The 26980-nt window shown below is 39.3% G+C and overlaps 2 protein-coding genes across 6 annotated transcripts in view; one reads left to right on the top strand and one right to left on the bottom strand.

The window, feature by feature from the left end:
- The window catches only part of atic (5-aminoimidazole-4-carboxamide ribonucleotide formyltransferase/IMP cyclohydrolase), a 10699-nt gene extending 8628 nt beyond the window's left edge, over positions 1–2071 (top strand). Inside the window, exons 13-15 of the mRNA XM_034299942.2 lie at positions 129–311; positions 950–1105; positions 1612–2071. Coding sequence (XP_034155833.2) covers positions 129–311; positions 950–1105; positions 1612–1731 — 459 coding nt within the window. The 3' untranslated portion in view covers positions 1732–2071. The remainder of the gene's footprint in view (positions 1–128; positions 312–949; positions 1106–1611) is intronic.
- A 694-nt stretch (positions 2072–2765) lies between these two features.
- Positions 2766–26980, bottom strand: part of fn1b (fibronectin 1b) — a 43063-nt gene continuing 18848 nt past the window's right edge. For 2 of the 5 annotated variants that reach the window (XM_026929307.3, XM_026929308.3), the window contains exons 14-46: positions 25425–25593; positions 24814–24990; positions 23880–24008; positions 22890–22979; positions 22599–22793; positions 19752–20033; positions 19388–19654; positions 18818–18912; positions 17932–18100; positions 17749–17835; positions 16810–17001; positions 15684–15962; positions 14198–14386; positions 13306–13395; positions 12944–13210; positions 12716–12832; positions 12385–12558; positions 11238–11393; positions 10998–11117; positions 10161–10451; positions 9229–9416; positions 8974–9061; positions 7940–8119; positions 7555–7644; positions 7155–7343; positions 6835–6924; positions 5651–6093; positions 5292–5430; positions 4993–5154; positions 4337–4462; positions 4027–4133; positions 3764–3856; positions 2766–3604 (exon numbers count right to left, since the gene is read on the bottom strand). In XM_026929307.3, the coding sequence (XP_026785108.3) occupies positions 3524–3604; positions 3764–3856; positions 4027–4133; positions 4337–4462; positions 4993–5154; positions 5292–5430; positions 5651–6093; positions 6835–6924; positions 7155–7343; positions 7555–7644; positions 7940–8119; positions 8974–9061; positions 9229–9416; positions 10161–10451; positions 10998–11117; positions 11238–11393; positions 12385–12558; positions 12716–12832; positions 12944–13210; positions 13306–13395; positions 14198–14386; positions 15684–15962; positions 16810–17001; positions 17749–17835; positions 17932–18100; positions 18818–18912; positions 19388–19654; positions 19752–20033; positions 22599–22793; positions 22890–22979; positions 23880–24008; positions 24814–24990; positions 25425–25593 (5511 nt within the window). In that variant the 3' untranslated portion in view covers positions 2766–3523. The remainder of the gene's footprint in view (positions 3605–3763; positions 3857–4026; positions 4134–4336; positions 4463–4992; positions 5155–5291; positions 5431–5650; positions 6094–6834; positions 6925–7154; positions 7344–7554; positions 7645–7939; positions 8120–8973; positions 9062–9228; positions 9417–10160; positions 10452–10997; positions 11118–11237; positions 11394–12384; positions 12559–12715; positions 12833–12943; positions 13211–13305; positions 13396–14197; positions 14387–15683; positions 15963–16809; positions 17002–17748; positions 17836–17931; positions 18101–18817; positions 18913–19387; positions 19655–19751; positions 20034–22598; positions 22794–22889; positions 22980–23879; positions 24009–24813; positions 24991–25424; positions 25594–26980) is intronic. The other 3 variants (XM_026929309.3, XM_026929310.3, XM_026929311.3) reach the window with 2 other exon arrangements.

Here is a 26980-nt window from a genome sequence, read left to right as displayed (position 1 = left end):
ATATTTCAAGTTTCATAAAAAGAAAAAAAGAATGTTGATTAATGCTGTAGCTAACATTCATGTTACAGTGTTTATAATAATATAACCACTAATATAATATATTATAATATAACTGTGTGTGTGATCAGGTGATCGGCATCGGTGCAGGTCAGCAGTCTCGGATCCACTGCACTCGTCTGGCAGGCGATAAGGCCGATAACTGGTGGCTGCGTCGCCACCCGAAAGTTCTGGGCATGAAATTCCGCGCCAACGTTAAACGCGCCGAGATCGCCAACGCTATCGACCAGTACGTCAGCAACACCATCGGAGAGGTGAGGGGGTAATGCTAGTCAAACACGTTAGTAACAGCGGTAACCAGCCGCTAGCATCTTTTGCTTAGAGTGTTTAGGTTTTTTTATTTACGCATAAAGTAAGCTATCATGTTAGCAAGGTCTGTTTATGTTCCTCATCTTAATCAGTTAAGGCTAATTATAGCTGAAAGTTATAGCATTTTTCCACTTTTTTGTGCTTTGGTTAATTAAAAAGCTATCATGAAGCTAGTTAATTTTGTTAACTTAGATGCTAATCAAGTGCAAGTTAGCATAAATGTACTAATTATCATAAGCAAGACATTCTTGTTAAACAGCTAATACGCTAATGCGGAAAGTTATGCTAAGTTATAGAGAAAGCAGTGTTTTTATATATATAATGTGTGTGTTTTTATTAAGATAACCTGAGCTAAGTTAGCATAACTTTTCCTAGTTATCATAAACAATGTGATATGGTCTTGCTAACTAGAGTGATTAGCTAATTAGAAAAGTTATGCTAACTTACCTCAGGTCAACTTAATGCTAGCTTTCTAGTTAAGCAAGAAACAGGGCTTGATTCAGGCTAGTTGACTAGCATTGCCCACTCAGATATTTGTTAAAGAGTGTGTGTGTGTGTGTGTGTGTGTGTGTGTGTGTGTCAGGGTCCTGATCTAGCCGTGTGGAAGGCTCTGTTTGAGGAGGTTCCTGAACCTCTGAGCGAGTCGGACAGGAAGCAGTGGCTCGGCTCTCTGCAGGCCGTCGCTCTCAGCTCCGACGCTTTCTTCCCCTTCAGAGACAACATCGACCGAGCAAAACAGGTACCATCTCGCACTTTTACTTCACTTCACTGTTACTAAGCTAGTTCTAGTGTCAAAAAGTAAAAAAAAGTTTAAATCAATAAAAAATTGCTGAAGAGAAAAGATCGTCAGGATTAAACACAAGCACATAGCAGTGAAATAGCTAGCAGGCTAGCATTACACTAAGGTGTGTACACATAAGGCTAAAGGTTAGCTAGAAAGGCATTATCTAATAAAGTTTGCAAAATGGCTAATGTTACATTACACTGGAGTTGCTAAACATAAATAGCTTATATCTCCATGAAATAAGGTATTAATCTTAGCTAGTTTGCTAGCATTACATTGAAAGGCTGTCATTAGATTAGTGACTATAAATAGCCAGAAAGCTAGCTAGTAAGCTAGCTAAATAAATGTATTCAGTAGAGCTAGGTGGTTAGCTTATCTCTAATTGGTTGTCACTGAAGTAGATACGTGTACTTTCTGGTACTCACTGAAAGTATTCCCGGCTTTCTGTGCACGTGTTTCAGAGCGGGGTTGAGTACATCGCCGCTCCGTCAGGCTCCACCGCCGACGAGGTGGTCATCAACGCCTGCAACGAGCTGGGAATCACTCTGGTGCACACCAACCTGCGTCTCTTCCACCACTGAACACATCGCTACATCTCCAATCTTCCAGTTTCTGACTTCTGAGCCCAAGAGAAGACTAAGACCTTGTAGCAGCTTTTCCATTAGCACCTTTCATTTGCTAAGCTGATTAGCATGACGTGTTGCATTTTTCCTGTTTTTGTGCTCTTTAAACATTCCTTTTTTGTACTGTAACTAATAACAGCCATCTAGTTGTGTTAAATCATCTCAAGTGACCATTAATATTGTAGTTAATGCTGTAAACGGTACAAAACGTTACTCAACACTACAACTCCTTCACATTCCTTAACACTGCCTGTGGCAGCTGACGCACCTGAAATGAGATTAAAATACTTTCTCCAAAGATTTGTGTTGTGTTTTCTTGAACAAGTATCTACAAACCCTTCCTGGGATGATATTGGTATGCTAATTAGCTAGCTAGCACCATACTGCCTAGCAAATTAGCCATTAGCTTTACTAGCAGAGTAAACTAAGAAAGTATTCACAAACTAAATGCATCGTAATTGAAATGTGAGAAAATCAAATGACTAGCCAGCATTGTTATTAGCTGGCTTCTTGAATAATTAGCCTCATTTGTCTGTTAGCTTGATAATTAGAGAGTCAGTCTCATGATAACCCGGTTTGTTGTGTATATTAAATGGTCATTCTTATGATTAGCTGATTTACTGTGTATATTAGCTTGGTCATTAGCTGGTCATTAGCTGGTTTGTTGTCTATATTAGCTGGTCATTAGCTGGTTTGTTAATGGTCTATATTAGCTGGTCATTAGCTGGTTTGTTGTCTATATTAGCTGGTCATTAGCTGGTTTGTTGTCTATATTATCTGGTTTGTTGTCTGTATTAGCTGGTCATTAGCTGGTTTGTTGTCTGTATTAGCTGGTCATTAGCTGGTTTGTTGTCTACATTAGCTTTATCATTAGCCGACTTAGCTCGGTAATTAGGTGACTATTTTCAGGTTTAGCTTGTGTGTGTATGTGTGTATTTTCAAGTACATTTTATTTAAGTACATTTATTACATAAAACACAAATGCATCAAAGTTCTTTGTAAAACTTTATTAAAAATGGGAATTTGACAGTAGTGAAGACTTTGGCACCAACAGTACAATTAGTTTCTTAATTGCATTTAATGAAAACACTTGTGGGGCCAAATGGATAAATAAATCACAAAGCACTCGACAAATCAGGACAGATCAGCAAAATCACGTGTTGATCTAAAAAAAAAAACAGTGCTGGCTCTGAGTGAACTCGCGCCATAGGGAAAAAATAACGGAAGAATTAAAAAAGCTCAGTGTGCTAAAAGCTCATGTAACATTCTCACAAATCAGTGCTTGATTTTTGTTATTCTTTGTGCAGTTATAAAAATAGTTTTATCATTAAGTTTTTTTTTAATAACACTGGTAAAGTATTTTTTGGTAAATTTCATTTTATTTATTTGTACTGAAATTTGGCTACATTCTTTGTATGTTTTAAAGCTAAATGTTTTGTCCTCTTTATTTAAAAAAACAAAAAACAAAAAAAAAAAAAAACAGATGAAACCCAATCAAAATGCCTGAACGACAGCACAACCAATTAAAAGCAGTGAAAATCGCTATGGCATCTCTATGGCGTTGCTACGGCGTCATGTCGGCTTCGCTGATTGGCTGAGAAGCAGCAGCGGTAATTGCAGTAACCAGTAGGAAGGCTTTAAGGCACTGGGGGGTTAGTAGAGTCTCACAGACGTTACGTCTCACATCAGAGTTGTGTTAACAGGAGGGAGCGGGGTTTGGTGGGCGGGGAGAGAAGGTGAAAATCACGAATCACTTCACTCTTGGGTTGGGATTGGCCACGGCGTCAGCCAGGATATCCGGCCGGAGACATTCGATTGGGCAGTGGATATTCTGGAAAGATAAAGATGACATATTTAATATATAATGCAATAGAACTATGTACCGTAAACACTTAAATATACGTGACCTAGCATTTTCCAGAGTGGTGTTGCTTACATCGGTGTGCTAACGTGAAAATAAATAAATAAATAAATAAAATCCAGAACTCACCACTTTGGCGATGCCGTCTCCGTAGCGGACCGGCCTCAGCAGATGAGTGTTGATCTCAGTTCCGGGCTTTTTGCAGTTTTCACAACGCCAACCCTGATGCCAAGCACACACACACACACACGTGCACACACAAACACACATTAATGAGAACACACACCTAAATATAAATCACTGTACAAAAAAAAAAAAAAACACCTGATATTTTTAAGAGGAGCATAAAAACACGATCATAGTCACGCGTAAACAGTGGTAAGTGTTCGCACCTGCTGTCCTCCGTAACAGGTGCAGGTACAGATCGCCCCGAGATACTCCTTCTGCCACTGGTTTCCCACCTGGTACGTCTTTCCATCATCGTAACACGTCGACTCATCTGTAAATGCAAAGGATGACGTTCCTGAACACTCGACTGGACACTGTACTTTACGAGCCACAGTAGTTCCGTTCGTGAACATGGGCGAATGTCGAACCCACCTAACTATTACAAACCTAATCTTGCAAAAAATAAGACTAATCTGACCTGATGCACCTTTAAAGAAACGTAATGTAATCGTTTCAGGGGAAGCTGGCACTCACGTGGCTCACACTTGAACTCTCCCTTGCCGTTGCCGAGGCACGTGCAGGTCATCATGTGACCGTTTTCCGCTTGTCTCTCCCACCGCTCGCCGATGCGGTAGTTGTTGCCGTTGTCATGGCACCACTCTGAGTGATTGAAGAAAGGCGACGTCACACAAAACACACACACACACACACACAACGCTTCATCACGGTCTTCACTTTTCGACTTGGGTGCAGTAGGACATCTTGAATGTTTCTGTTTTTTTTTAATGGTCATTTTATTAAAAACTTATTTTATCATTATGAACCAAGATTAAATAGTGAATACTTATTAAGGAAGATTAAGCTAATCTAAATTCTTAAAGTTACACCTAAACATCTGTTTTTAAATCTTCCAGAAAATAAGGAGTCAGAATTAAACAAGTGCATGTTATTGCATCATAAAATATAAGAGCCAATCATGTTTCAGTTTCCTAATCAAGGCAACGCAACACTGGTTTATCAGGGATTTGGGGTGTAAAGATTTTTGATGAGTGTAAAAGCAAGATCTGGATTTTTTTTTTTTTGCCTTTTTGTGTAATAGTATTTTTTTTTTGTGAAAACCACCGCATTTAGATCTTAAACATATTTCAAAGATGTTTTTAGCATAATTTGATGTTAATTAATGTACGTACTGGAGGAGTCACATCGGAAATGGCCGCTGCCCAGGCCCAGGCACCTGCACCACAGCTTGAAGCCGGTCTCGGACATGCGCTCCCACTCATCCCCTATCTTGTGATGGGTAGCCGTTAAAGTGTCGTAGCATGAATCTTCGCTGGATGGAACTCTTGCTGGGTCTGATAGAGAAATTTCATGTATGAGAAATTTCATATAAAATGATGTGATTTTACAATGAAAAATACAAATTTTATTTACAACACAACAATAAGGTTTTGAAACACTGAACTATTTAACGGACATGTTTTATTTGTACCTGTGTTACCGGCGGTGATGATCTCGTCAAGGATTTTGTACTTGAGTGCGTCCTTCAGAGCCTCGACGAGGACGCGGTACGAAGCACCGGACGTCAGGCCGATCAGTGTGGCGCTGGTGGAGGTGGCAGGAAGTTGCAACTGCAACCGAAAAAGTTCAACAAACAGTTCGTAATGTGTCATATTTTTACCAGACTCACCCATCGCATGTGTGATGAAGTGGAGATCCCGGTACCACCCAAAAGCTACTGATCTTTCTATAACAGCTCATCCCCAAGTTAATCAGCGCCTTCTGACTAATCAGAACATCCAACTGTGTTTCTCATAAACAACCAAAAGTCCAGAAACAGTGTCTGCTCACCTGGAACATCTTCTCATTGAGCTGTGTGACAGGATGGCAGGTCACAAGGTAGGCGGTGCTCTGCTTGAAGGGTTGCCAGCTGACGGTGGTCTGAGTCTGAGCCTCCAGCGGCGTCCCTGTCTTGTTTTCTGGAAAAAGGAAACCGTAAGCGTTTCTGTCGCTCAGCTGCACTATTTTGGGCACTCGTGAGCCGTCCGGCCCCGGGGCGGGCACGTAGATGAGAGTTTGGCCCGTCCCGGGGACGTAGGGGTTCGGTCGGTGCCCGCTGTGAGGCAGAGTGGGCTGGTTGTTGTATTCGGTGTACTCCATGCCCTGGCCGCCCTCGCCTGGCCTCGGCTTCACCGTCGGACCCACCACGTTCACCACGATGTCCGTCTCAGGGACGTCCAGGGGACCAAGGGTGTTGGGGCGCGGATGTACAGGCAGCAGAGACACTGATTCCTCTGAGAGCAGAAAAGCCATTAGTAGCAAAGCGGGAAGATGAACGAAGAGGTAAGACAGCGGCTAACGGCTAGCGGAGATCCATTCAAGGAGAAAAGACTGGCTCAAGAAATGCCACGAAATGGAAAATATATCATTATAACAAGAGCAACCGTTCAAATTCTGATTTTGTCCCCACTGAATGGAGGAATGGAGGAATGTCCAGGAAGGTCTTGCCTCCTACCATAGTTACCATAGTAACCACCTAGCAACACCTTCCTGGACATTCCTCCATTCAATGGGGACAAAATCAGAATTTGAACGGTTGCTCTTGTTATAATGTTATATTTTACTTTTTCATACTTCTCTTAGTGAAACTGTGAAACATTGATAGAAGCAAAGATCCAGAAGTTTCTCCTTTTTTCGGATCTTAAGCATCATCAGCCACTGCAGTTTGCCTCCATTTAAAGGCACAATTACATTTTTTAAGCAGAAAAATGAAGAGCACTGCACATGTAGTAGCACGCACAGAACTATTAGCGTTACAGTAGACGTCGTTGCTAGCTTTAATGTAACAGAGCCGGCCATAATGCGGAGGCTAACAGTCATCATGCTAGCGACTCAAAACTTCTTTTTGTCTGCTCTTACCACTGAGCGACAAAAAGAGGGTTTTGAAGGAGTACACCTTCGTTACAAATGGAACCCTGTATGTATATGTGTGTATATATGTGTGTATACATGTATGTGTGTGTGTGTGTACTTACGTGTCCTGGTCCTGCCCACCAGTGGTGGACTTCTCAGTGTGTTCTGCAGAGCGATGATCTTAATGATGTACACGGTGGATGGTTTCAGGCCTACAATCACATCAACAGTGAACACTCAATATCCTGACGAGACAACATCTGGACAACATTAACACACACTTCACTCCTAACATCTGCTTCCATCACCTTATATCACATCTATATGAGAATTACAGAGAGTAAAGGTATTATATAGCGTATGAGGTATTATGTTATACATCTCTATTCAAATGGAAATACTTTTCTTGTGAAATTCAGGAGTTTAGAATCAGTTCATGTACCTGTGATGGTGGCGTAGTTGGTGCCGGGGTGTGGGCGTGGCGTGAGCTCACGTGGGCTGCCTCCTTCTTCCTCGTAGGTGATGTAATATCCTGTGATGTGGCTGGTTGGCGGCTGCCAGTTGAAGGAGATGGAGTTCGGAGCCGGAGCCAGGAACCGGAGGTTAGTCGGGGGCTGGAGGGACGAACCAACTGGGGAAAAACACACACACACACACGAGGAGAGTCAAGAGCATGGATGACTAAATAAGGTTTCTAACACTGAAGTGTATCATGTTTTGGTTTTGAAATTTATATACGGAAGCTAGTTATGCTTTAAGATTTTTTTTCAAAAGAGTATTTATTAGGAATCAAATCTGAAAGCTCTGTGTGTGTGTGTGTGTGTGTGTGTATGATATGGTACTTGTTTTGATGGTGAGGGTGAAGGGTTCACTGCGTCTGTCTCCGTTCAGTGTGTAGATGTTGATGATGTAAGAGGTATCAGGCTGAAGACCTGAAACAATAAATAATTTTTTTTTTAAAAATTTTAATTTACTGCAAGCCACATGGCAGAATAAATGCTCCATGTTTGCTGAAAAATGCTAAAGAACCAAAAAAAAAAAAAAAGAAAAGAAAAGAAACATATGAACTAGTTGTAAATACATTTACAAGTCACATCCTAGCATTGATTTGTGTTCTTTGTATTTAAACGAAATGAAAATGGAAGTGTTGATTAGGCTAGAACACTAGCTCGAGTTATTGACCTCTAGCTAGCTATCTCTTTAAACCCTTAATGAGCAAAACTTTACCTGTAATTATGGCACTGTGCTGTTCAGCTGGAATCGTCTTGCTGATGGGTGGAGAGTTTCCTGAGGTGGGCTTGGCCTCAATCAAGAAGCCTGTTATTGGCTCGTTCTTGGAGCGCCAGTTGAGCGTAATGCTTGTCTCCTTCACTTCGCTGACGCGAAGGCGCCGGGGAGGGCTGATGTCTGCCGAGCCAATCAGAGACAAGCTTAAGGTTAAATGTTTTGGTTTACCCACACACTCTCACACTGTTTACTCTTGTCCACTTTCCCTAGTCACTTCCCTATAGTTGCCTTCTTAAAGCCTGTTGTGTTACTTTATTGAGTAAAGACTGCTTGTACAACAGTCACTTGTAGGCTTGAATAATCTACATAACTGTTGCATGTTAGCTAGTTAGGAAGCCAATATCACCGGGTATATTGTTTATTGGACCATATAAAACACTTCAAACTGCTATGAAATGCTGCAAGTGCACACCTCACAGAGTGCAGGGGAAGTCAACAAGGGTGCTGTGCATGAAATCTGATATTTTGTGAAATATGTCCACTAGGGGGTGCTACAACACAAGAAATTGTCACAACTCGTCAATCTGGTATGCTTTCTCTACACCAGAAATCCACTATTGCCTAAAAAACTCAAATAATAACAGTAAATGACCTCCAATCAACCAATCAAATAGCAGTAGCAAATTATTTCCACTCTGAATGAACAATTGAACACATTTGTTAAATACTTTAACTGATTATTAGGGTCTATTTGCAAATCAGTGCTTGGACCCCGCTGATTGCTCCTTGCTATTTTTTGCTGTCAATCATCTTATTCTGAAATTTCCTGGATTCTGAAATCATAAAATTTTGTTCAAACATGAATGTTGATCTTTATTATCTTTAGATTCAACTGATTAAAACAATTTTTTAAGTAAACTGCCAAGCTCGAATTGCAAAATCAGTGCTTGGACCCCGGTGATGACCATTTTATTAATAGTTTACTAATATTGTAGTTATTGTTATGAATTGTATTATTATATAAACTTTTTCACCTTCAGTTGTTGTGACCTCTCCAACGAGCGCTGGGCTGCTGACTGAATCCTTCAGCGCGTACACGCGCACCTCGTACACTGTGGACACCTGGAGACGGAAAACAGTGAACAATTAAACCGTCAATAAATTGTGTATATAAACAAATTCAACACAATTCGAGACAACTGGAAATAGTCTGTGCAATCAAACGAATGAGATTACCTATAAGGTTAAACTGAATCAGAGAGGTGAAAGGGAAAAATTTTTTTTTTTACCAGAAGTCCAGTGACGGTGACCTGCATGGTATCAGGAGCTACGGTCATCTCTTTTGGTTGCGCGATGTTGTTTTTGGGCGTCACGAGGACACGGTATCCGTTCAGCCTGACGTTTGGTGCCTTCCAGAGCACCACGAAGGACGAGGGGCCCACGTCTCCGAACTGGATGTTGGTGGGGGCGGGGACAGCTGCAGGTGGTGGAGAGTATAGAAGGAAATTGTAAGGAAGTGACAGATTATTTTTCTCTAGTATTGAAGTCTTACAGTGCTTTTTTTTTTAATTCGAAGTTAGCATAACTTAGTCAACTTTCCTTAAAAACGAAGAGGTGTGTATAATGTTTTTTTCACACAAGTTTATACAGTGTTCGTTTTGAGTTATAATTTGCTAACTAGCTAGCAAGCAGAGTTCATCTACAAGTCATTTCAGGAATGACTATAGTGTGTGTAAAATAATACCACCAAAGGGCAAGTGTTACACTTGGAAAAGCAAAGTTTTTTTAATTTTTTAAAGTTCCCCTAAATGATTTAATCATAAAACTTCACTTTTTGAGGAAATTTAGTCTAAAATATGTTAAAATTGTATAAAAAAAATCATCATTGCAATCCTTTTAGGAAACATGGCAACTGAATATGTTACTGGAAACCTGAGTTACTATTGTACGTTACTGTATTGCCTGAAGTAAGTGTTGTTGCATCATAAAATATAAAAGCCAATCAGGTTCCAGTATGCAAATGCAAGCCATGCAACACTAGTTGAAGGAGTAGAATCAGAGGCTAATTTGCATATTCATAGCATCTGGATTTCTTAATAAATACCCGTGTGTGTCTCCTGTTGCAGTGCTTCCTGGCTAAGTTCTAATTCTGTGATCTAATGAATTAAACACAATCTGCACTTAAGATATCAGTTTTGGCATAAAAAAAAAAAAAACTTGCCTTTGACATGGGGCGCCTCAGGGATGGTGTGTGTTCCCTCCAACTCCGTGGTGGCGCCTCGGTCGGTCGTGGCGATCACTCTGACGCTGTATTCAGTTCCAGGTCTCAGATGTTGGAGAAGCACATTATCGTCGTCCCTGTTTGGAGCCGGTACCCACTCGAGTTCTCCCGTCTCCGGGCTTGAGTACAATACGCGGTACGAGGTGACACGACCACGCGGGGGCTGCCAGTACACGCGCACTGAGGAGCTGTCCACGTCGGAGAACGTCAGAGCTTCGGGACTTTCCGGTGCTAAAGAACAGAGAGGAGAATCATGAGGTAAAAGTGTTGAACTGGGATTAACCTGGATCAATATTAATGTTATTATTTGGCAATAAATCTGTTCCTAGATCAGTGTTATTTATTAATAACCATATTCCTGGATAAGTACTGTTCAGTGTTAACACTATTCCTGGATCAGTATTATTAAGTTTCTGTAATAGTACTGATCACTATGAATCCTTGATTGGTATTGTTTACTGTTACATCCTGGATCAGTATTATTCAGTGTTCCTGGATCCGTATTATAGTAACTGTTCCTGGATATGTGATTATCAGGACATAAGTAGTCCACGATAGTGATATCCCAGTTAACAATTATAGCTCAGCCAAATGTTTTTTGAATGTTATGGTTCTAGTAACTTTCAGTTCTAACAACATTCAGGTTCTTCTATGTGTTGTGAGAATGTTTTTATATAACTTTAACAGCATTTTTAACTGTAGGAATTAACACTACTGTATCCCCAATTATGTTCATGTATTAAATCCAGGAACAGCATTAATGGTGTGTCTACTCACTCTTGATTGTAGCTGTCCTCTCCATCACTGGTGAGCTCGCTCCACCATGGCCGATGGCATAGACGCTGATTACGTACTCCACTGTCGGCACCAGACCTGTTATTCTCAACTCTGTCTGATCTGAGAACAAAGAGAGGAAAGATTTTCTAAAAAAACAAAACATCCCAGACTGCAAGTTTCCTGGATAACTGTAACTTAGCACAAAGCCTAGTATTTTGTGGTGCATCCAGCGAGACTCACCAGGTCCCACCTCCTTGGTGAAAGTGGGTCCCACTCCGTTTTTGGGGTTCCCAGTGACCCTGTAGCCTTTGATCGGGCCTCTCGCAGGACTCCAGCGCACCAAGATGGCCTGGTCCTGGATATCAGTCACGTCTAGATCTGTGGGAGATGGGACGCCTAGGAAAAAAGAGACAAACAGACAAATCACAACTGGCTCTTGTAATTAAGTACGTGCCAAGCCGGTACTATTCTGTGTTAACACCATCTCTGGATCAGGATCTGGGATTATGTAGTAATACATCTGTATCTGGATCAATATTATTCATTATTAACTCCTGGATCAGTATTATTCTGTATTATCTCTGTTCCACAGTAAGTATTATATAGTAATAATTCTGTTTCTGGATCAGTATTATCCTGCATTCACTCTGTTCCTGGATCAGTGTAATTTAGTATTAACCTGGGTTGGGACTGTCCAGTGTTAATTTTGTTCCTGGATCAGTATTATTCTTTAGTTACATTGCTCCTGAATCTTTACTGTTCTGTTTTTACTCTGTTTCTGGATCTGCATTATTCACTGTTAACACTGCTCCTGGATCAGTATTATTTACTATTATTTTGTTGCTGGATCATATTATTCAGTGTTTACTCTGTTCCTGGATCTGTATTATTCTGTGTTTACTCTGTTCCTGGATCTGTATTACTCTGTGTTTACTCTGTTCCTGGATCAGTATTACTCTGTGTTTACTCTGTTCCTGGATCAGTATTATTCTGTGTTTACTCTGTTCCTGGATCAGTATTATTCTGTGTTTACTCTGTTCCTGGATCAGTATTATTCTGTGTTTACTCTGTTCCTGGATCTGTATTACTCTGTGTTTACTCATATTATTCTGTGTTTACTCTGTTCCTGGATCTGTATTACTCTGTGTTTACTCTGTTCCTGGATCAGTATTAGTCTGTGTTTACTCTGTTCCTGGATAAATATAATTATTTCTTTACTCTGTTGCTGGATGAGTATTATTCTGTGTTTACTCTGCTTTTGGATCAGCATTATCCTGCATTCACTCTGTTCCTGGATCAGTGTAATTTAGTATTACCTCAGTTCCTGGATTGATATTGTTTGGTGTTAACAGCGTTCCTGGATTAGGATTATTCTGTAGTAACTCACTGTGGCTGCCGGTGCGATGTGTGATGATGGTTGGTGTGCTGGATGCTGGACTGTCTCCTCTGCCGGTCACTGCGTAGATGGTGATGGTGTAATCAGTGCCCGGCTGCAGGCCACTGATGGTGGCCGTCGACTCTGTACCTGGCACGGTGAACTCCTGACCAGGGCCGCGCTCTCCTGCGGATTAAAATGGGATACCGTGACAAAATGATTTCTGTAATTTATTAACTTGGAACATCAGTAACTTTTATTGCAGTTTTAAGAGCCATGTTTGTTTAAATAATGAACACTTAAATTTAATCTCTATCTCACACACACACACACACACACACACCGGTCTGTTCGTGTTTGATCCTGTAGTAGCGCACTGGAATAGCAGGAGCGTCCCAGGAGATGGTGATGCTTTTCGGGGTGGATGAGGTCACCTCCAGGTCAGTGGGAGCATCCGAGACTAGGAATATTATAAATATAATATTAAAAACATTAGAAAGTTATAAGCATATTTTAAAAATAAAGGACAACATTGTGTGTGTGTGTGTGTGTGTGTGTGTGTTGTGCTCACTGGTAGACTGTGTGCCGGTGAGAGGTTGACTCTCCTGGCGGCCGCTGACGGCGTAGATGTAGAGTGTGTACAGTGTGTTGGGTTGCAGGTTGTTCAGGGCATAACGCGTGCGGCTCGGTGGCAGACGCTCCTCCTGACGGCGCCCCCCGCTGGTCGCCTCGTACACCAGCCGGTAGCCTGTGATCGGGGAGCGCGGGGCCTGCCAGTGCGCCGTGAACGAGTGGGTGAACACATCGGAGAAGACGAGACCGGTAGGAGCGTCGAGAGCTGAGTGAGGGATGAAGACCAGCACATGTTAACTCCATTAGGACTAAAAAAAAAAATGATGGAGTTTGGTTTCGAGATGTAGAAACGGGACTCACTGGTGGTCTGTCTGCCCGTGACCGGGGTGCTCTCTCGCTCACCATACACACACGACACGCTCACCACGTACTCAGTGACGGGAAGCAGGTCTACACAAAGCAAGAGGGGAAAAAAAAACGTGAAATGATGCGATAAATCCACACTGTGAAGAACATTCAACACAATATCGCGTATTTTGATATAATCCCACTGTTAGTATATTGGAATATATTAGTATATTCACTATATTTATGTAGTTAATAAATATATTCACTACTATATTTATAGTATGTATACAGTATATACAGTATATGTAGAGATTTGTTAGTTTTTAAAATTATTATTTCCTTTATTATTTTTTATTATATTGAGAATATGTACAGTATATTATACATTTCCAGTGGCTTAAACCACCTACAAGGTAACTTACACACTAGTCACATGGTATCACACACCTGTCATATACGTATTAATATTTTATTTATTTTTTAAACCTCAGACATTATATATTTTTATGTTATTTCCTTTCACTATAACAAAATTATATACAAAAATTATATACATACTATGCGTTTTTCTAGACTTTATTAATTATTTTATTTTATTTGTATTATATTAAGATCGTATATGCAGTTATTATAATTAACATTATTTGGATATATATTTTGTTATGCATTTTCGTGAAGCATGAAATCATTTATTTTATTATTATATTTGAATTATTATTTCTTTAATGTTCAATTTTGATATTTTTAATAATTGTCTGTATTTCCTATACTGTATATAAAAATATGGAATCTCCTTAGAAATAAATCTTGAGCTCCATTTTTCACATACAAAAAACAGAGATAATATACTATTATAATTATTATTATTATTATTATTATTATAGAAATATGAAAAGGGTCATACGTTGGAGGAGGTAGGTGCTGGTGGCTCCGCCCACGTTTACTTCTTGTATGTTGTCGTCATCGTTGCTCGGGTGATAGCGAATCACGAAGCGGCTGATCTCTGACTGGCGGACTGAGGGGCGGGTCCAGGAGAGGCGCATCGAGTCTGGACCGACCTCGCCGAAATTCAGGTTGGTGGGAGCCGGAACGGCTGAGAAAGACCGGAAATGCAGAGAGAGAGAAAACACACACACACACACACACACACACACACACACACACACACGTTAATTACCACGTACATAACCTTTATGTGCACTGTGCGGCTCATTCAATTAATAATAAAAATGCCTCAATCAGTTCTACTTTTCCTTACATTAATAGGAAAGTGTAAAAATATAATGCATACATATAAAATATACATTAATTTTTACTTTTTTTTTTTTAGCTAGGTAGAAATTCAAATGTTAAAAAAATCAATCGATTATAATCGTTAAAAAGTTCTAGCTTTTCTTTTTTTTTCTCTATCATAAAAGTTCAGAAAAAAAATCGATCTGCATTTTGCATCTAATATTATTCTATACTCTATAATTTGTATTTTAAACATTTTTACCTTTTGGGCTGTGCGTTGAGTATCTGTGTCTTTGATTTTTACTCTAAACCAAACAAAATTATTTTTTTTGGACTGCATTTTTATGTAAAGTTTAATTATTCGGTCCACGTTTTACGTAATATTTAACCCCATGGTTTGCTTTTCAATCCAGTTTTCACTCTTTGCCAGCGTCCAAGTTTGAACCTTTTGTCTGCATTTTTAACAAAAAAAATAAATTAATAAATAAATTTATCATTAATTGTATTTTAGGTAAAATTACAACTTTTGGGTTGAATTTGAAATCAAATTAAAAAAATTAAAATAATACTTGATTAAAATTAAATTAAATTGAAATCTTTATATTTAAACCAAACTTAAAGTCTTTGACTGTGTGTATTTAGTTTTTTAATTTAAAACAAAAATCATTTTTTACAAAAATACAAAAAATCATCAAAAAAATCATAAATTTTGTAATTAAGAATAAATTTGAATTTTTGTCTTGTATTTTAACTGAAAATTAAAAACATTGTTTTCTATTTCTAACAATTCTAATAATTCAAATCTTTAAAATTATTACTTATGTTTGAAACCCAATTTTAATGATTTGTATTTAAATCCAAATTCAAATCATCTTTTTTGTTGTGTTTTTTTTAAATTGTGTTTTGTGTTTTAAGACAAAATTATAGAAATAAAATTAAGAAAATTAAAGAAAAAAATTAGTTTGCAATTTAAACTAAATTAAATGTGGAAAACATTTTGCATTGAATTTAAAATAGACTTTTTAAACTTTTTTTGTTTTAAATAGCTAAAGCACAGATTTCAATTTAAAACCTGTGTATATTTTCAATCAAATTCCAACACTGAGTTTGCATTTTTAAACCAAATGAACCCAGTTTAGCACGTTAAATCAATTCACCGGCTTGCGTTTGCTGCGTGATCGTTGTCGGCTCGCTCTCGCTCTCCTCCGTTAGCACAATCACGCTGATGTGGTAGTCGACACCGGGCTCCAGCCCCCGAACCGTATAAAAACTAGTGGACGAATCCAGCGAATCCTCCAGGATGGGCAAACTCTCCCCGGCGGCCAGCACCGTAATGCGGTACCCCGTAACGGCGACGTTGTTTATAGGCGTCCACTGAATTCCGATGGTGGTGTCGGTGACGTTGACGTAGCCGAGGTCTTTCACCTTCGGCACGTCTGGAGCAAGTTCGTTTACAAACGCGAGCAAGAGGAGAAAACAGATCGTGATCATGCGCAGTTAGAGATTTGATTAAAAGAGAAAATTACAATTGGATGCATGAGATTCCAATTGAAATGGCGCATGCAACAAAATTCAACAGACCAACAGTGCATATATTATAATAACTACAGATACGACATACACAATATGAACAATTACAGGGATGATGACCAGCAATCAAGTGCTATGCAATTAAATTAAATGTTCTTGAAAATTTCTTAAATTGTACGATTGTTATCAAGACAAAATCATATTCATTACAGAAAATGAATTAATATATCAAAGCAGCCAGAATTACAGAATTAATGCAGAACTGATTGACAGCTAATCTTTCAGTTATAAATTAGCTACAATAATCAAAGTCAAGCTGGAAACGTTAAAGTTTAGAGAAAAACGTCTGTCAAGTTCTCGCAATTTTAGATCGAATATTTTAGCACCATCGTTCGGTCTCAGCCCGTCGTCTTTCTTTTTTCACGCTTTCGAGTTTGTTTCGGGAATTTGTGGGGTTACAGTTAAGAAAAGTGAAATGAACCCCCCCAATGGAAGCGAGTAATTTATATTATAAACAAAATTCGCAGTGACCGACCTGGTAATGCTAATTCTATTCTAGCTAAAATTCTATTTTAGCTAACTCTAGCTAACTCTAGCTATTTACCTCTATTATTAGCAATACAAACAACACACGTCTACCACATGTTACGATTTAGAGGAAAACATCATATTCTTCATCTGCATTAGCATATTTCTTGTAACGAATAACGCTAGCGTAACCAGAACCTCCGCATGATGATGATCGGTGGTTACCTTGTGTGATAACTGAGGAGATGGGTTCGCTCTCCATGTGGTTTTTAACGGTGTAGACGCTGACGTTGTACTCAACACCAGGGCTCAGGTTCTCCAGCGTGCACGAAGTCTGTCTGCCCCGCACAAACTCCTCCAGAGAATTCCCACGCTGCCCCGAGGTGGGCGTACATGTCACCCGGTAACCCGTGATGTCTGAGGGTGGGGTGGGGGGGTTATGGGTGGAGCGAGAGAGGGAGAGAAAGGGATACATTTGGAATGACATTGGAAAAAAGGATAAAAATTAATAAGAAATATAAATTAAAATATAGATTAAAAAAAGTTACAAATAAACCATATATATATAAAATGCAAATGACAGAATGAGAATAGAAAAAGATAGAGAAAAAAAATGTAAAAAATGAACACAAAAAAGGAAATGAAAGCAGGAATAAAAAATTCAAAGGAAAGGGGGAAAAAAGAAAAAAAATAAAAACCGAAAATTGAAAAAACATTCTGCCCAAAACTTTTCTAGAAAAAAAAAGAATAATAATAAAATAAAATTTTTTAAAACAGTTTTAAAAATTTGCCCTAGAAAGATTTTTTTTTTAATTTTCAATTTTTACAATAAATTGTTTTCTATATATAAAAACAGAAATTTAAAAATGGATTGTGTTTTTAAGCCAAAAGATTGCTATAAAAAAAGAACTTAAAAGCTGTGCTTCTGTGGCAAAAACAAAAGCGTAATTATAAAAATAAAAATCTAAAGGAAAAAAAATTAAAAGAGAAATAAAACAACAGTTCTGATCTTGTTTCTAAGCCGTAAAAAAAGTTCTGAACAAAAAAGTTAAAAATATAGTTTAAAAAAAACTAGTTCCATGGCAAGAACAAAAACACTTCAGCATTACTAACACTGACGGTAACACTAACACACACAGACACACAGCTGAGGTGTGTATTTACCGGGAGTGGTGGATTCGCGCCAGCGCACGTTGAGCTCGCCCGTGTCGGGGTTGGACACCACATTCAGATTACTCGGTGGAGACAACGCTACAGAAAAAACAAGAACATGAGACACTTTAATATTCACACCATTCACTTTTCTGCGTTTTCATCCTACACGTCCTTCTCCTTTGAGGTTCTTACGTGTAACCACGTTGCGTGTGATGGGGCTGCCCTGCCTGCGGCCGTTGAAGAGGGGCTGCAGGCTGTACGTGTACTCCACTCCGGGGGTCAGGCCTGAGATGTAGATACTTCCTGAGTCGGAGGTCACGACCCTGGGAGCCTCGCCACCCTGACTGGGCTTCACCGACATCTGATTTAAACACACAATCAAAAAGTGGTTAAAGTTGTGAGAAAACTGTGGCTGTCCAGTTACTTAAAGACACAATGACAGTAGAAATGAGACAAAGCTGTAGAGAATATCAACATTTTCCTCAGATGTGTTGGTAAATTAGTAAAAAACGACTCTGGTGTACTAAAATTACACTGTAATTACACTTAGCATCAACCGCTAGCCAACCATCCATGATCTGAACCATTTTGAGAGGTACAGGAAGTTCAAAAGTGGTTAAAATTGTGAGAAAACTGTAGCTGTACAGTCAATGTAAAGACACAATGACAGTAGAAATGAGACAAAAGTGTAGAGAATAACATCATTTACACATCCTCAGATGTGTTGGTATATTAGTAAAAAACGACTCTGTTCTACTAAAATTACACTGTAATTACACTTAGCATCAACTGCTAGCCAAACGTCCATGATTTCCACCATTTTGAGAAGTACAGGAAGTTCAAAAGTGGTTAAAATTGTGAGAACACTGTTGCTAGGCAACTAGGAAGCAATGACAGCAAATTAGATGCTATCTAATTGCTAAAACTAATAATTTAGCTAGGTAGGGAGACAAAGTGACAATAGAAATGAGACAAAAGTATTTTCCTCAGATGTTTTGGTTAATTATTTAAAAACAACTCTGTTCAACTAAAATTACGCTGTTAATTACACTTAGCATCAACTGCTAAATGTGTTTACCCTGTAGCTGAAGCGAGGAACAGGAGTCCAGGAGATTATGATGGAAGTGTCGGTGATGTCCGCGGAGAAACGGGGGGCGTTGCCGAATGGCACGGCTGAGGAACGAAAAAACACAAGACATGAAAAAAAGACGCAAAATTTTAAGTGCTAATTCTACAGAGACTGCTCACTGCTAACGTAACAACGTTCTTTATTTACTGTTTTTAAAAATATTAATAGCATGACCTCTGCATAAGTTTTAAGTTCTTCTATTATTTGTTTATTACTCCTTTTACATGCTAGCTACATTGCTAACTGCTCCTGCTACATTTTATCGTTGTAAAGCAACTACGTGGGTTTTGCCTCCAATTATCCAATCCTTAAAAAAAAAACACGCTAGCAATTTCGAGTTTCGCTAGCTTTTTGGTAGCCAAACGCCTGACTTCTACAAATTCCTACCTGTTTATTATTAGTAAAGTTAGTTTTCAAGCTAACTAGGCGGCTAACATCAAAAAAAGCGTACGTTTTTGGTAGCTATGCTACATAGCCTCGTCTTGCTTTTGCGATTTTGCAGTGTCACTGTGAACTCACAGGTGGTGACGGTTCCGGAGATGCCCTCGCTCAGCGTGTTGCCCTGCTCTGAGTGCGCGGTGATGGTGTACACCGTGTCCGGCTGCAGGTCCTGGATGGTGTACTGGGTCTCCTCGGGTCGGACCCTGAACAGTGTCGGAGAGGTGGAGTCCTCCGTGGTTATGTAGAAGCGATAACCGGTGATTTGGGCCTGTGGGGCGGACCACGCCACCAGAACCGTGTCTTCTGTGACGTCTGGGAAGTGCAGATCCGTAGGAGCGTCGGGTCCTGAAGGAGCAAGAGGTCAAAGGTTAACAATGGGGCTGTCTAAATAAATAAATATCGCTTGAATAACTACTACATAGGAATTCGTATGCAGACTCACGGGTCGACTTCTCGCCCACCAGCGGCTGGCTCTCGGCTCCACCGTAGACGGCGTAGACGTAGAAGCGGTACAAGGTGCCAGGCTGCAGGTGCGTGATCTCGGCGTAGGCGTTGGGCGTGGTGGGGAGCGCTAGCGGCTTCTGTGTCGTGTGGCCGTCCGGACTCACGGGTTCATAGGTCACGCGGTAGCCGGACACTTCGCTGGGCGGTCCGGTCCACGTGATTGTGATCTTCACATCGGTGACCTCGTAGAACTGCAGCTCGGTCGGTGCCTGGACTTCCTCTGAGGGCGGAGTCACATAAAGTCACGTTAAAACAGAAGGAAACGATTCGAATGAACGTGAAAATCAGCGTTAAAGGAGAATCATCCATTCATTTTCTTTCTTTTTTTTTCTCTTTTTTCCTCTCCCTCTGTCTTCTTTATTGCTTTCTTTCCTTCATTTCATTTTTTCCTTCATTTTGTTTATTTTTTTTTGTTTTTACTTGTTTTCTTTCTTTCTTTCTTAAATGTTTAATTAATTTTCTTTCTTTTTCTTTTATTTTTACTCTCCATCTTTCTTTCTTTCTTTCTCTCTTTTTTATTCATTTTCTTTCTTACTTTTTCTTTTTTACTCTCTCTCTGTCTTTTTTTGTTTTTAACTCCCATCTTGTCTTCTTTTATTCTTTCTTCCTTAAATTTTTAATTCATTTTCTTTCTTTCTTTCTTTCCCATTCATTTTCTTTCTTACTTTTTCTTTTTTTTTTACTCTCCATCTTTTTGTTTTTTACTCCCCTGTCTTGTCTTCTTTTATTCTTTCTTAAATTTTTAATTCATTTTCTTTTTTTTCTTTTATTTTCTTCTCTCCATCTTTCTTTCTTTCTTTCTTTCTTTTCCATTCATTTTCTTTCCTACTTTTTCTTTTTTACTCTCCCCTGTCTTGTGTTCTTTCTTTCTTTCTTTCTTTCTTTCTTTTTTCATTAATTTTCTTTGAAAATCTTCTGTGTTTGAACTTTGTCCAGAAAATACTTCCATACTCGGGTTATGATCTAATCCCAGGTTTGAATCTGACAAAAAGGAAAATTAATCAGTGCCCCCTAGCGCCTGCTGTCCAGGTATCGCCGTGTTCATCACTGCGGGTTTCCTTGACACCGGTAACGCATTTCCTCCAGAGACTCTCTCACTGCTGGGGAATGTTAATATGAACAGAGTTTCTCACATCTATCCAAAACCGAGAAAAACACACAAAAAAGTGATGAATTCTGAGTGAAGGAGAATAAAAAAGAGGAAAAGCTGCTTTCCTTGCAGGAGTTTCCTCTGCAAGTGTGTGTGTGTGTGTGTGTGTGTGTGAGTGAGTGAGTAAAATTGCCAGGTGGCAGGATTATCAAATAAGGAACCCAAAAAAATTAACAGCACACACACACCTCCTTTTGTAACCCTTTAAGGCACTCTTTTTGCAGGAGACATTCTGAATCACATGGAAACCTGGCGCACACCTCCGTGTGAGAGAAGTGTGTGTGTGTGTGTGTGTGTGTGTGTGTGAGCGAGCCCAGTGCATGCTGGGAGAGAAAACTGTTACGCTTCATAGGAAAGAAGCAGTTACTGTGGTAAGATTTTAAATCAGCACACGTCTAGCTTACATCATGCTTTCCAATGTTTAAAATGTTTAAGAGCGCTCCTAGCACAGGATTATTATTATTATTATTATTATTATTATTATTTTTATTATTATTAGTGCATGTGAGCAGAACCCTGGTGAACGACTGACGCTGCGGTTAAGAAGGAACCCAGTGTTAAAGGTGCAATAGTCAATTTATCCGTTTGGAGAACTGTGTTACGGTCCGGAAAGGACAAGAAGAAAAGCACAAAGAAAAAGAAAGAAAAAGAAAAATAGACAGAAACAAAAAAAAAGGAGAGAGAGAGAGAAAATGAATAAAAAAGAAGGAAACGAAAGAAAGAAAGAAAGAAAGAAAGAAAGAAAGAAAGAAAGAACAGAGAATAAAATTGAAAAAAGAAAAGAAAGGACAAAACAAAGTTATGAATGAAAAAATGAAAAAAGAATACTAAAGAAAAAAGAGGGAGGGGAGTAAAAAGAAAGAAAAAAGAAAGAAAGAAAAAAGGGAGAGTAAAAACGAAAAAAGAAAGAAAGAAAAAGAATAAATAGAAGGAAAGAAAGAATTAATGAAAAACTGAGAGAAAAAGTAAAAGGAGAAAAAAGTAAAAAGAGAAAAACTAAAAGGAAGATGGAGCAAAAGAAAGAAAGAAAGAAAGAAAAAGTTAAGGTATGAAAAAATGAAGAAAGAATAGATAGATAGATAGATAGATAGATAGATAGATAGATAGATTGAAAAGAAAAATGGAGAACAAAAACAAAAGAAAGAAAGAATTATTAAGTGAAAAAAATGAAGAAAGAATACAGAATAAAAAAGAGGGAGAGGAGTAGAAATGAAAAAAGAAAGAAAAAAGACGAATAAAAAAGAAGGAGAAAAAGTAAAAAGGAAGATCGATCAAAAGAAAGAAAGAAAGAAAAAAGGAAAAAAGAAAGAATGAAAAGTAAAAGTTAAGGTATGAAAGAATATGAAAGGAAAAAATATTTCTGGGACTAAGAAAGAAAGAAAGAAAGAAAAAGAAAAAAGAAGCTTTGTTTACATGGGTGGGAATGAGGGGTGGAAACGGGGGGGCAGGAATGAGGGGCGGGAATGTGGGGCGGAGTCTATTTAATGAGGGCAGAGCTCAAGGAAAAAAAAAAAAAAAAAAAAGGTTCACATGTAATTGAGCTCCACCCATTTAGGCGTTACAGACCTCGTGCCAGATGTTGCTTATTGGCGCTTTAAGGCTTTAAGGCCCGGTGTTATTTGCTCGGTCTCTCACCGGGTCGCGACTCTCCGGCTGTGTGGACCTGCAGCACCACCGGCACGCTCTCCAGGTTCTCCTTCACGGCGAAGATGCTGACGTTATACGACTGGCCCGGCTGGAGGTCACCCAGGGTGACCGTGGTCACCGTCTCGGGCAGGATGAGCTCAGTGCTGCTGCCTTCCACAGACGGGGTGTACACCACACGGTAACCTCCACACACACACACACACACATACACACATCAAATTTCCGTCTAGAATTCCGGATAAACGGAACACTTCCGTCAGAAGTGAGTCTGGAATGTACCAGTGATCGGCGCTTGTGGTTTGGTCCAGGAGATCACGATGGACATTTCTCCGACGTCCCTAACTCGGTGATCGCTCGGCGAATCAGGAGCTGAGAGTCACAAACACGTTACACGTTACATCGTACACATGTAGCCACTGTAACAAAAGCTAACAAAATGCTCGTAACTTGCTAGCTAACTGTCCAACGTGATTAGCTAGCCGGTTTGTTAGTTCAGCTACGTAGCTGCCTTATTAACAGCTAGCATATGTCACAAGCTAGCTTAAAAACTAGCAACCGCAAGGACAGCTAGCACATGTCGCTTGTTGTTTTATACGGGTAGTTAGCTAGCTATGCTAGGAATGAATAATTGTGTAAAAGTAACAAAGTGAATTGTTTGGAAATTTGAAGTACGTAGCTTGCGCTGCAGCTAGCTGATAGGTAGCATAGTAACTTTCCAGGTAGCAGCTAGCTTTGACAATATGTTTCTTGTTGACTTTTGATGAATCTATAATTAGCTAGCAATAGCAACTAAACAAGTTTACAGGTTCGCTAGATAACTATCATGCTAACTATGTCACATCTAGAGTAAGAACGACGTACCTGAAGTGAATTCCTTAGCTCTTTAGTGACATATCAGTTTGTCAGAATGCTAGCTAAATAGCTAGCACATATTGTTGCTAACAGCTAGCACATATTGTTAAGTATTAGTAAGAAACAAAGTAGCTGAAAAATTTCTTTGAAAATTTAAAGGTATTCTTCAAACGCCAAGACATACGCGCTTAGTAATTATCTAGCTAAGTAGCTATTATGTCAGCTAGCCGGTTAGCCGATAGCTAGTGTAGTAACTTTGCAGATAGTTAAGTAGCTATGCTAGTTGTGAATAATTTGTTGACCTGAGCAGAAGGAACAGTAGCTGAAGTGATTTATTAGGAAATTTGAAGTAGATAGCATAGGAACTTTCCAGCTAGCTTTGGCAATATAGTAATTCTTTCGTAAATTCATTCATACCGGTGGTCTGAGAGGTGGTCAGTATGACGTTTTCGCCTCCTTCCACATCGACTTCGTAAACCCGAACGTGGTACGTTCGGCCTGGCAGGAGGTTTTCGATGTTCACCGACGTGGCCGTGCGTGGGAGTTCTGAAAAAAAATTAAAACATTTGATTAACTATTAATATTTACCAATTTATTCACTTTGAAACACAAGTTTGCGTGTTTTAGCTTTTTTACTATAATGCTAGTTTGTTAGTCTGATTACTATAATGCTAGTCTTTGAGTTTGTTTACTATAATGCTAGTTTATGTGTTAGTCTGTATACTGTAACACTAGTTTGTTAGTCTGTTTACTATAACGCTAGTTTGTGTGTTTACTATAATGCTAATTTGTTAGTTTGTTTACTATAACACTAGTTTGTGTGTTAGTTTGTTTACTATAACGCTAGTTTGTTAATCTGTTTACTGTAATGCTAGTTTGTTAGTTTGTTTACTGTAACGCTAGTTTGTGTGTTAGTTCATTTACTATAGCGCTATTGTTAGTCTGTTTACTGTAACACTAGTTTGTGTGTTAGTTTGTTTACTGTAACGCTAGTTTGTGTGTTAGTTTGTTTACTGTAACGCTAGTTTGTGTGTTAGTTTGTTTACTGTAACGCTAGTTTGTGTGTTTGTTTACTGTAATGCTAGTTTGTGTGTTAGTTTGTTTACTGTAACGCTAGTTTGTGTGTTAGTTTGTTTACTATAATGCTAGTTTGTGTGTTTGTTTACCAGAATGCTAATTCGTGTTAGTTTGTTTACTGTAACACTAGATTGTGTATGTGTTTGTTTACCAGAATGCTAGTTTGTGTGTTAGTTTGTTTTCTGTAATGCTAGTTTGTGTGTTAGTTTGTTTACTGTAACACTAGTTTGTGTGTAGATTGTGAATATTTCGAGTTCGAAAGCGTTCTCGTTACCGATCACCGTGGGCTCAGCTCCCTCCTCAGAGAGCTCGTACTGCACTCTGAATCCGGAGATGGTCTCAGACGCCGACGTCCAGGAAATGACGAAGCTGCTGGACGTGATCTCGGTGATGGACTCGGACCTGTCCACCTCTCGAGTGGGCAGAGTGGTCACGCCTTCTGTAGGAACCACTAAACACCAAGAAGAGACAAATGCAAAAAGCTTAAACATGCCCTCACATGCTAACATGTTTACTGGAATGCTAGCCCATAGGTTAGCTTGTTTGCTATAATGCTAGTTTAAGCATTAGCTTGTTTACTATGATGCCAGTTAGCTTGTTTACTCTAATGCTAATTCATGAGTTAGCTTGTTTCCTGTAATGCTAGTTCATGGGTTAGTGTGTTTGCTGTAATGCTATTTCATGGGTTATCGTGTTTGCCGTAATCTAGTTCATGGGTTAGCTTGTTTACCGGAATGCTAGTTCATGGGTTAGCTTGTTTCCTGTAATGCTAGTTCATGGGTTAGCTTGTTTGCTGTAATGCTAGTTCATGGGTTAGCTTGTTTGCTGTAATGCTAGTATAAAACTAGCATATGAAAGATGACGGGCGTGTGTGTAGCGACGTACGCGAGCCGTAGGAGGTGGTGAAGTCGAATCTGGTCACCTCTCTGTGACCGTAGCTCAGGATGCTAATCAGCTGCCCCTCGTAGGTGAGGCCTGGTTTCAGGCCTGAGATGGTGTAGGAGTTGATGTGACTGGGAATAAGGACCTCTTTCCACGGAGTGCGCGTGTTTTTCTGTTAACAACAACAACAACATTCTTTCACTTTTCACTCTTCCCTTTGTTTAATCTCTTTCTTTACTTTCATTCTTTCCATCATATTTCTTTTTCCTCAATTATTTCTACTGCTTACTTTTTCCACGTTCAATATTTTAATCTTTCTTTCTTTCTTATTTAACCCAACTTTGTCTTTCTTTCTTTTTCTTTTTTTTTAACTCAACTTCCTTGCCGTATTTTTTCTTTCTTTACCCCATTCAACCTATGTTTCTTTCTTTCTTTCTTTCTTTCTTTCTTTCTTAACCCCATCCTACCATTCTCTTTCTTGTTTCTTTCTTTTATTTAACCAAATTCCTTTCTTTCTTCATCTTTCCTTTCTCATTTCTTTTTCTTCTCTTACAAGTAGTTACTTCTCGGTACACTGGCAAGTGTAATGACGCTAAGTTGAATTTAAAAGGGGAAAAAAAACAGAGAGAGAGAAAAAATGACCTTTGAATTCAACCACAGATTCTCAGCACTGTTTTCTTGTCCAAAAAAACTTCAAACACTTCAAAGCACCATGCTGACTTTCCAAACAGTTGTTTCCTACACCACGTCCTGAACACCACGGCACAGTGAATACAAGAACACACACCACTTGCTGAAATAATCCACTTCTCATAAACGTCTCCCAAACATCTCCCAAACTTCGCCTAAACTTCGCCTAAACTTCTTCTAAACTTCTCCCAAACATCTCCTACACTTCTCCCAAACTTCTCCCAAACATCTCCTACACTTCTCCCAAACATCTCCTACACTTCTCCTATACTTCTCCCAAACCTCTCATAAACTTCCCCTAAACGTCTCCCAAACTTCTCCCAAACTTCCCTAAACTTCTCCCAAACTTCCCCTAAACGTCTCCTAAACGTCTCCCAAACTTCCCTAAACTTCTCCCAAACTTCTCCTACATTTCTCCTACACTTCTCCTAAACTTCCCCTAACCTTCTCCCAAATGTCTCCTAAACTTCTCCAAAACTTCTCCTAAACTCCCCCTAAACTTCTCCCAAACTTCTCATAAACGTCTCCCAAACTTCTCCTAAAGTTCTGCCAAACTTCCCCTAAACTTCATCCAAACTTCTCCGAAACTTCTCCCAAACGTCTCCTAAATGTCTCCTGAACTTCTCCCAAACTTCCCCTAAACTTCTCCTAAACACTCAAAATCCTCTTTAAATCCAAACTGCCTTTTCTCCTAACTCATGTGTGTGAGGTTCAAGGACCGTGTGCTTGTTTGCGCTTGATTAAACGTCATGTCCTGCACTCCTGGACCTTTGTGTAAATATCTCTTCTACATGTTTGTGTACAGAAGCGAGATGCTCCCTGTCCAATTTGAGCAATAGTACAGATTTACCAATCAGGCTTCAAGTGTT

This window comes from Pangasianodon hypophthalmus, chromosome 26 (genome assembly GCF_027358585.1).
Source record: "Pangasianodon hypophthalmus isolate fPanHyp1 chromosome 26, fPanHyp1.pri, whole genome shotgun sequence".
NCBI lineage: Eukaryota > Metazoa > Chordata > Actinopteri > Siluriformes > Pangasiidae > Pangasianodon > Pangasianodon hypophthalmus.
Note: the sequence above shows the minus strand (reverse complement) of the source record. Positions and strands in the feature narration are given on the sequence as shown.